The 10910-nt window shown below is 37.1% G+C and overlaps 1 protein-coding gene across 1 annotated transcript in view; it reads left to right on the top strand.

The window, feature by feature from the left end:
* Positions 1–10014, top strand: part of LOC110446103 (stress-activated protein kinase JNK-like) — a gene marked incomplete in the record, with an annotated part of 22291 nt that extends 12277 nt beyond the window's left edge. The window contains 3 exon segments of the mRNA XM_021491077.1: positions 3035–3098; positions 3543–3629; positions 9576–10014. Coding sequence (XP_021346752.1) covers positions 3035–3098; positions 3543–3629; positions 9576–9646 — 222 coding nt within the window.
* Positions 10015–10910: the final 896 nt, after the last annotated feature.

Genomic DNA, 10910 nt, shown 5'->3' with positions numbered 1-10910 from the left:
ATTTGACTATATTGCTTGAAGCGACTTCTTCTCTGGAACTAAGAGATGGATATCAACCATATTTGACAGGAAGCATCCCTAGGTGTTGGTGATTCAAAATTGTACAAATGGTGGGGCAAACCCCCTGGCTAAGGGGTGGGGGCCCAAAAAAGTTTATTACTTGAAAATGGTTGAGATCCCTACCGTATAACCATATATACAATTGCTGATTATAAGGAGAAGAATGTACATTTGCTTCCAGGATGGACCTAGGGTTTGGTCCCACCCTTGGAGACATAGTCCCTGGGTCATAACTTTGAAATGGTTGAGATCCCCACCCCAAAACTATATATACAAATGCTGGGCATAAAGAGACAAATGTAGTCATGATATTAGAATAGACTCTGGGGTCTGACCAAACCCCTAGGGACCTAGAGTCTTAGTCACAGCTTGGAAACAGCCACCCTATAACCATATATACAATTGCTGAGTATATAGAGATGAATGCACATATGCTTCCAGGATGGCCTTGGGGTCTGCCCCACCCATGGAGACTTAACCCCTGGGTCATAACTTTGAAATGGTTAAGATCCCCACCCCAAAACCATATATACAACTGTTGGGCATAAAGAGAGGAATGCAATCATGATATTAGAATTGATCTTGGGGTCTGGCCACAACCCTAGGGACCTAGTTCTGAGTCACAGCTTGGAAGCTGTTGATATCCCCACCCCATAACCATACATAAAATTGCTGGGCATGAAAACTCTAATACAGATATGCTACAAGGATTGGCCTTGGGGTCTGGCATATTCCCTTGGATCTCATTTGGAGAATACTTTGCCATGATTGATTAGATATCCAGGTGAGCGATACAGGCCCTCTGGGCCTCTTGTTCATTTTCAGCTGAAAATTATTGAAACTTGATCAGAATGATCTTTGGTGGATGAGGGTATTACATTGTAAAATTGGGATTCCTAGCGTAGGGCTAGGGCGAGGACTCCAAGGGAAAATTTACCAATATTTTAAAATTCTTATTCTTTGATGACAATTTACAAGTACATGTATTGTATTTCACTTAGTTTACATGCACATTTCCACATCACATCTCAACAATGAAATTGAGCTACCAGTACCTATAATATAACTCAGGTGCATGACCCCTTATGCTCTTACCCCTCTTTTTTAATTAATTTTTAGCTCACCTGGCCCGAAGGGCAAAGTGAGCTTATGCCGTGGTGCGTCCATCCATCAAACGTCAATATTTTGTTAAAAACAACTTCAACAAAGGGCTACCTGGTTTGTTAAATAAATTACCCTCACTTATATTCAAGGTCACAGGGGTCAAATATGATAAAAAAAAATAAACAACTTCTTCTGAATAACTAAAATACCCAGTATGATGATATTTGGCCAGTAGCATGCTGGGATGAAGGGTTACCAAGTTGTTTAAACAAATGACCTTCACCCATATTCAAGGTCACAGGGGTCAAATATGTTAGAAACTTTAAAACAACTTCTGAAGAATAACCAAAATGCCCAGGGTGATGATATTTGGCCAGTAGCATGCTGGTATGAAAGGCTTCCAAGTTTGTTCAAATGAATGACCTTCACTTATATTAAAGGTCACCGGGGTCAATTGTCTAAAAAGAACTTCAAACAAATTCTTCTGAATAACCAAATGGACCAGAATGTTGATATTTGGTCAGGAAGATGCTGGGATGAAGGGCTACCAAGTTTGTTCAAATGAATGACCTTGACTCATATTCAAGGTCACAGTGATCAAATAATGTATATAAAAAAAACTTTTAAACAACTTCTTCTAAATAACCATGAGGCCCAGAAGGTCTATATTTTGCTGTTAGCATGCTTGGATGAAGGGCTACCAAGTTTGACAGATAGGGATAGGGGGCGTCTGACAGGTACGGATATGGGGCGTCTGACAGGTAGTGATAGAATGTGTCTGACAGGTAGGGATAGGGGGCGTCTGACAAGTAGGGATAGGGGGCGTCTGACAGGTACGGATATGGGGCGTCTGACAGGTAGTGATAGAATGTGTCTGAGAGGTTGGGATAGGATGTGTGACAGGTAGGGATAGGGGGCGTCTGACAGGTAGGAAAAAGGGGCATCTGACAGGATGTGTCTGACAGGTAGGGATAGGATGTGTCTGACAGGTAGGGATAGGATGTGTCTGACAGGTAGGGATAAGATATGTCTGAAAGGTAGGAATAGGATGTGTCTGAGAGGTAGGGATAAGATGTATCTGACAGGTAGGGATAGGATGTGTCTGACAGGTAGTGATAGAATGTGTCTGACAGGTAGTGATAGAATGTGTCTGACAGGTTGGGATAGGATGTGTCTGTCAGGTAGGGATAAGATGTATCTGACAGGTAGGGATAGGATGTGTCTGACAGGTAGGGAAAGGATGTGTCTGTAAGGTGGTAATAGGGGGCATCTGACAGGTAGGGATAGGATGTGTCTGAAAGGTTGGGATAGGATGTGACTGACAGGTAGGAATAGGGGGTGTCTGACAGGAAGGGATAGGATGTGTCGGACAGGTAGGGATAAGATGTATCTGACAGGTAGGGATAGGGGGCGTCTGACAGGTAAGGATGATATTTCTGACATGTAGGGGATATGATGTGTCTGAGAGGTTTTATTAGGATGTGTCTGACAGGTAGGGATAGGGGGTGTCTGACAGGTAGGGATAGGGGTGTCTGACAGGTAGGGATAGGGGGCGTCTGACAGGTAGGGATAGGATGTGTCTGACAGGTAGGGATAGGGGCGTCTGACAGGTAGGAATAGGGGGTGTCTGACAGGTCAGGATGATATTTCTGACAGGTAGGGGATATGATGTGTCTGAGAGGTTTGATTAGGATGTGTCTGACAGGTAGGGATAGGGGGCGTCTGAGAGGTAGGGATAGGGGGCGTCTGACAGGTAGGGATAGGGGGCGTCTGACAGGTTTGATTAGGATGTGTCTGACAGGTAGGGATAGGGGATGTATAGGGACCATTATTTCAGTGACAGTTATCAGGTTGTGTTTTGTGTTTACAGCCATCTCCAGACTCCTATGATCACACAGTAGATGAGCAGGAGCACACAGTGGAGCAGTGGAAAGGTCAGTACAGTGTTGTGAGGTCCGTATCTCATATGTGTTCACTGTTTCACATATGCACTGTAAACAAATGTACACTAGGAACTTGAACTATGCTTTTGCTGTATAAGAGGCTACATGTATAATAAATAGCTTATTCACCAGCTAAGGTATAACAGAAATATTCATTGTATCATTAAAGCAGTTAACATAAGCTCATTTCTTTTAATTGATGGATTTAATAACACATTTACATTAGGATTTGTAATTAAGCATATGCACATATCATAAATCATTTCTCTTTTTGTAGCTATGAATATGGAGCTTATGTTTTATGAGATTGAAATTATATTGTGAGGTATTTAAAAGTAAGGAAAAAGTTATCTGTGAATCAAATAGCTAAACAAATAATCAATCCGTTCATTAATCCGTTTCATTTCTTACATTCATTTCTGTTTTTCTTTTCAGAGTTGATATACGATAAAGTCATGTCATTTGTAGTCAGGGAAAAGAAAAAGCTACATTCAGCCTCCAATCCTATGCAAAACCATGCTGGTATGTGTTGCTATTTATGCCTGCACTAAACTCTTAACCCTGGTTTGAATTTCTCAATCCCCATGTCTTGTATGCAACTCTGCCATAGAGGTTTAGTGGGATTGGGAGGGGAGTAAAAGCACTGTCATTATTAATAAAATTAATTAGTAAAATTATTTAAAAAAATAATTTTTGGTGACTATAACTATGTAGGGGAGATATATCACAATGAGTTTGTGGTTAGCACCACACGTATGGCTAAGGTCGATATTTAGTCCTTATTGAAGATGCAACTTTTGCATTTTAATAACATTTCCCAGGTAAAGTAAACCACACAGAGCTTTTACATATAAATGTTTTCCAAATATGTCAGACATGCTGTTTGAGGTGATCTGGACCATTCATTATGAGGTGTCAAATTCAAACTTTACCAAAAATTCACAAATGATTACTGATTGACATTTGTCAGCTTTCAAAAATTGTGATCATGAAAACACAACCCTGTTCCTGCAAAAATAACCTAAAAAAGTGAGTTAGAAAGTAACATAAACTAAAAGAAACAACACAGAAAGATAAAATAGAATTCTCTATTAATTAAGTTTGGAGTTTTGTCAGTGGTCTACCATATTGATTTAAAAGTGTTTAAACAACAAATAAATTGCTAACACATTAAATGACAGCCCTCAAATTCCTGTCTTTTTGTACGCTTGGTACTTGTATTTCTGTACAATTGGTACCTGTCTTTCTGAACACTTGGTATTTGTCTCTCTGTACAATTGGTATTTGTCTTTCTGTACACTTGATACTTGTCTCTCTGTACACTTAGTATTTGTCTTTCTGCACACCTGATATTTGTCTCTCTGTACACATGGTATTTGTCTCTCTGTACAATTGGTATTTGTCTTTCTGTACAATTGGTATTTGTCTTTCTGCACACCTGATATTTGTCTCTCTGTACACATGGTATTTGTCTCTCTGTACACTTGGTATTTGTCTTTCTGTACAATTGGTACTTGTTTTTCTGTACACTTGGTATTTGTCTCTCTGTACACTTGGTATTTGTCTTTCTGTACAATTGGTACTTGTTTTTCTGTACACTTGGTATTTGTCTCTCTGTACGATTGGTACTTGTCTATCTGCACACTTGGTATTTTTCTCTTTGTACACTTGGTACTTGTCTTTCTTTACAGTTGGTATTTGTCTTTTCTTACAATGAGTACTTCATAATATTTACAACAGCTACTACAGTTTCTGTTGAGCATCAATTTCTTTCATATCACACAAAATAAGGGGACAAATCTAGTTTTCAAAGAAAATGTATACAACAACAAAAAAAGACATTAAAAAGGAATTATCAATATTGATCAAACAACTTAAATCTATTTGTTGGGGAGGGGGGAGAATATAATCATAGGTTACCCATATGTGTCCCATTCCAATTTCAGTGTCATCCCGGTGACTTCATTATCTAATGATTGAGACAAATCTCATACAATACAAAAGTCAAAAATGACAATACCTGAGAAGAGTTCATATTTCATGGAGCCAAGTCAAAGCTACATTACAGTATATAGAACATTGTCAAACTATGTAACTAATACTTGGCAGTAGTACCATCATCATGTTTTGTTATCGCCATTGCTCAGGAAGTACTATACAGACCTTTTTAAATTGACAAAGGTTCCCCTTGGATCCTAGTTATGCAATGAAACTTTATTTGTGTATATAATGGCAGCCATCTTGGGGTTTGGGGTCAAAGCTTGTTATCAATATTTCTCAGGAAGTACTTGACACCTCATTCTTTGATAATTGCATAGGTCCCCCTCTGGTCCTTTTTATGCAACATCAACTTTATTATCGATACGAAGAACAGTATGGCTTCTAGCACCCATCTTGGATCTTAGGGTCAAAGTTTGTTATCACTATATCTCAGAAAGTACCCGACATTTCATTCTTAAATGTTTTTGGAACAAGTTCCTCTTGGAATATAGTTTCCAACATCACTTTTTAGTGGATATGAAGGAACACTATTGCCACCAGGTAGTCCATTTTGGATTTCAGGGTCAAAATTTATCAGTATTTCTCAGAAAGTACCCGTCAGATCTTTCTCAAAATTTGTACTCTGGTTCTCCTTGGGTCCTATTCGTGCATATTGTTTTTGTGCATGATAATATAATGATATCAATTTCACTATCCTCTCTACAAGAACCATTTTATATACAGCATAGTTATATTATGAAGCCATCTTGTTGGCCTTATGCCATGTGTTCCATTATATATGTTCAAGGTCACGTAACAAAGGTCAGGGGCAGGTTGATCCATTTAGTATCTTATAATGGTAAACATTGCATAACAGGAAGTAATAGTGTTAGAACTGATGTCAAGTGCCTTGAATACTAAAGCGATCAACATCATATGGTGAAAAGCAGAGGTCATAAATGTTGAATTATTAACAGGAATTTCCTTTTTATTGTAAAAAATTACATATTAACATTATGAGGTAATATTATTGGAACCGACATCATTTTGACTGATGTAGATGTAAGGTCAACCTCAAACAGTTAAAATTAGTATCATCATTAGCAGTATTAGGAAGCAATTGAAAGGATGGACACCAAGTGGCTATTGATACCTGTTGAAGGGCTCAACAAAATTGGTGCCTTCTTGTGATCTGTGATAATGCAAATTACTGCTGTCATGTACTTTGATGTGTAATGTACACTACAAATGTAGGACTTGGAGCTGAGGGTGAAATATTTAACACCTGAGCTGGAAACAAGCTCATTTCTATCTCATTACTGGTTACTCTTACATCTTTGGTCTATCGCCATTAAAATAGTGTTGTACCTCAGGAGCAGTACATATCCATTTAGTTCTCATCAAATTATAAATACAAGGAAATGCAGTATAGAACCTATACTTCCTGTGATTGGTAATAGAACTAAATGGGATGAAATTAATTTACAAAAGCTAAAAAAAATGCTTCATATGACAGAAAATATGTACATATAGGCTTCTATTTTGAATTATTGTAATGGTTTGCCCCAGTTACTATTAATGTATTATTGTGGTAATTTCAGGCAGTGTTGCAGAGGTAATGACTGTGCCTATAAACGTGGTGCATCTCTCCCCTTGTGGTGCCCCCTAACTAATTGCCTCACTGTGGCCATCACATCTCTCCCCTTGTGGTGCCCCCTAACTTATTGCCTCACTGTGGCCATCACATCGGTGCACAACATAATGCAGATAAAAAAACTTATCTATGCAATGATTTGAAAAACGTTCCTATCAAAAAATGCTGATCTTGCTTTAGTTGTTTTGTACCTACTTAGACCATAGATAAGTGGCGTTAACCTATACATGGGCGAGTGATTGTTCCTGGGTCTTATGTGTATGTGTAACAAGTTGTTACTAGCCAGTCTAACATGTAATCATACAAGGAATAGATGTCCATCATTAGACTGTCATAGTGTAGATCTGTGTTCAGTAAGATCATCAGTCTAATAATGCATCCTTATTTGACAAAGGTTTTACGACCATTGCATCATGATAACATTAGATACACACTCAGTGGTGTAGATAGCACACATGTTAACATTTATAGTTCATCAATAACATACATGTATAAGTTTTGTTCATTCCATCCTGATAGGACATAACTTTATACAGATTGTACAGAATTTTGTGACTGGTGCCCACTGTGTATAGCCATTTCAGTTTGCCCGTCATCAGCATGATAGGACTTTGTGGGATTGATTGTGAGAGGTGGCCCTGGGTGTGTATGTTCAGTTCTTTGAAACAATACCTGACCCCAACATCAAGTACCAGAATGGAATTGTATTTGAATGTCAGTTTAATTATACCAGTATTTCTCTGACAATGGTACCACTATTGAAGATTTTATGATATTTAGTTTTGTACTGCCATGTCTTTATTTACGATTAGGATGGAAAAGTACAAATAATTCTGTAGTTCATTGCTCGACATTTTGAGCTGAATTGATACAATACACCTTTAAGCCTATGCTATGGTGTTGCATCCATTCATTGTCAGCCTTTTATATACAATTTTATCAGGCTTTGTACATAGGTATATCATGGGAAGGAGGTGTGTCCCATCATATAACCAGGTCACTGTGACCACTTTGACCTTTGACTTTTGACCTAAATTGCTAAAATAACGGTTTCCAGAGCAGATCTCATCCAATGTGTCATGAATGGGCTTCAAAGTTTGTATATAGGTACATCATGGGAAGGCATTGTGTCAAATCCTTAAACCAAGTCACTATGACCTAAATTTGACCTTGACCTAAAGCACTAAAATAAAGGTTTCTAGAGCAAACATTGTTTCATGAATTAGAATCAAATGTTGTGTATAGGTACATCATGGCAAGGCGGTATGTTGCATCTTAAGACAAGGTCATTGTGACCCAATTTGATCTTTGACCTTGACCACAAGTCCTAAAATACAATTTGATATATGTTTCCCCATCCTGTCTAAGTCACTTTTAATGAAAAGTCTTCAAACTTTGTAGATATGGAGGGAGTTGGGGTAACCATGAAGCCAACACTTCAAACTGTTAAATCTAGAACATTCTGGCCTTATGTTTAATTCACACTAGGAATATAAATGGTCATTTGATAGGATCATGGTGGCGATATTAAAGCCATTTCCTTATACTAAAATTATTTCTCCTCGCTGCCCTTTGGTGTCAATTTGTTTCATTCTTAAAATGATTTTTTCTATTGATACAAATAGGCAAAAAATACAACAAATCAAAATGAGGTCTGACAAGTGTGCTTTTACACCAAAAAACCATTCTATTGATCCAGCAATTAACACAATTACCTTCATTTAGTTGTTTCTGTGTGTTGGAGGAAAAGGGGGTGGGGAGAGGTTTGGTCAAAATAGTTTGGGGAAAGAAATGGTGGGTTATTAAGGCCATTGGGTCTTTTGCTTACTTTTCTGTATTATCATTAATTAAAGTTTGAAGTATGAAGAGTTGGTAATATTGGGATCATTTAATCATATAATCCTAGTAGCAATGATCAACTGAGCAGCATGCTTATTTCTTGTAAAAAAAACACCTAGTGTTGACCATGCTGTGGTTCTCCAATAACTTCCACCAAGGGGATTTGTACCACGTAAAAACCGGTGTTTGTGGCTATTTCATTAAACTTTATATCATGCTTTAAGTGGAAGGTTTTGCATCCCCTAAGTCTGCCCTGCCCACGCACTGTGTCCTTACCTCTGCTTACAATGCCAGGATGGAATGATAATGCTTTCATATTCTTATAATTAAATCTCATGGATGCTCAGTAGTATTAGACTTGATCATACAACTTTTGACATGGCTATTTCTTTTTTCGTTATATTGTGTTTTGATTTTGCTTTGATGTGGAAGAAAGTCATTTGTGATGCTGCTGATAATGAGCTGTGATCATATGTGGTCTCCAACAGGTTTCTGTGTCAAATTGAAAACATGTATAGCTTGTTTTAATTTGTTTCAAAATCATTTGATTTGTGAATGCAGTTAATTTTTCAACAATAAATTTATTAGCTGTATTGGAGAAATGATTTCTATCCCATTTATCGATGTAGACATTTGTTAAGTTTTGATGATTTTATAAATATTTTGTACATTATCTAGATACATACAGTATGCAGTAATAATGATTTTGAAAATTTCCTTTTCTTATTGTGTATATCGCTTGAAAATCAAATCTTCACGACACACTCAATTTGTTTTCTATATTAAAGTGACTTGATAGAATCTATGGCAGTACTGATGGTTATATCAGGTGAACCATATATTGATGATTGAAAAATCACTGAGATAGGTTTCCCACAGATGACATAAAATGGTTTTGAATTAAGTGTAGAATGAAGAAGTGATACTTCAAACCGCTTGTTTTGCGACCTATTTATCACCACTTTGCCTTCTATACCTGTGCTTGTATGTTACAGTTGGAGCTGCAAACAACGAGAGCTTGACGAACGACAGTGTGGCAGGCACAAATTCCAACAGATGTCGATAACTGCTGTATATATAGAGCTTGTACCATACTAGGCTGCATAATTTATTCCTTCCTCTTCACCCATATCTGTCATACGGAGAACAACATCTCTCAGATTTATACATTCATGTCTAAATGTTCTTTATCGACTATAAGTGTATCCAATGATTCATTGCCTTGCAAAGTAATCGAAAAGTAAAATATTTATTTTATGTCAAGGATAAGTTTCACCTATCTGTTATGCTGACACATTCATTCACCTGGTGTGTATAGACAGTTGGTTATCACACACAGGTGAATGTGTATAGTCATTATACACAGGTGAATGTGTATAGTCATTATACACAGGTGAATGTATAGTCATTATACACAGGTGAATGTGTAAAGTCATTATTNGGTCATTTTGATATAAGTGATTCCGTTTGTATTAACTGGTGGTCATTTTGATATAAGTGATTCCGTTTGTATTAACTGGTGGTCATTTTGATATAAGTGATTCCGTTTGTATTAACTGGTGGTCATTTTGATATAAGTGATTCCGTTTGTATTAACTGGTGGTCATTTTGATATAAGTGATTCCGTTTGTATTAACTGGTGGTCATTTTGATATAAGTGATTCCGTTTGTATTAACTGGTGGTCATTTTGATATAAGTGATTCCGTTTGTATTAACTGGTGGTCATTTTGATATAAGTGATTCCGTTTGTATTAACTGGTGGTCATTTTGATATAAGTGATTCCGTTTGTATTAACTGGTGGTCATTTTGATATAAGTGATTCCGTTTGTATTAACTGGTGGTCATTTTGATATAAGTGATTCCGTTTGTATTAACTGGTGGTCATTTTGATATAAGTGATTCCGTTTGTATTAACTGGTGGTCATTTTGATATAAGTGATTCCGTTTGTATTAACTGGTGGTCATTTTGATATAAGTGATTCCGTTTGTATTAACTGGTGGTCATTTTGATATAAGTGATTCCGTTTGTATTAACTGGTGGTCATTTTGATATAAGTGATTCCGTTTGTATTAACTGGTGGTCATTTTGATATAAGTGATTCCGTTTGTATTAACTGGTGGTCATTTTGATATAAGTGATTCCGTTTGTATTAACTGGTGGTCATTTTGATATAAGTGATTCCGTTTGTATTAACTGGTGGTCATTTTGATATAAGTGATTCCGTTTGTATTAACTGGTGGTCATTTTGATATAAGTGATTCCGTTTGTATTAACTGGTGGTCATTTTGATATAAGTGATTCCGTTTGTATTAACTGGTGGTCATTTT

Source organism: Mizuhopecten yessoensis, unplaced genomic scaffold, assembly GCF_002113885.1.
Source record: "Mizuhopecten yessoensis strain PY_sf001 unplaced genomic scaffold, ASM211388v2 scaffold2519, whole genome shotgun sequence".
Lineage (NCBI taxonomy): Eukaryota > Metazoa > Mollusca > Bivalvia > Pectinida > Pectinidae > Mizuhopecten > Mizuhopecten yessoensis.
Note: the sequence above shows the minus strand (reverse complement) of the source record. Positions and strands in the feature narration are given on the sequence as shown.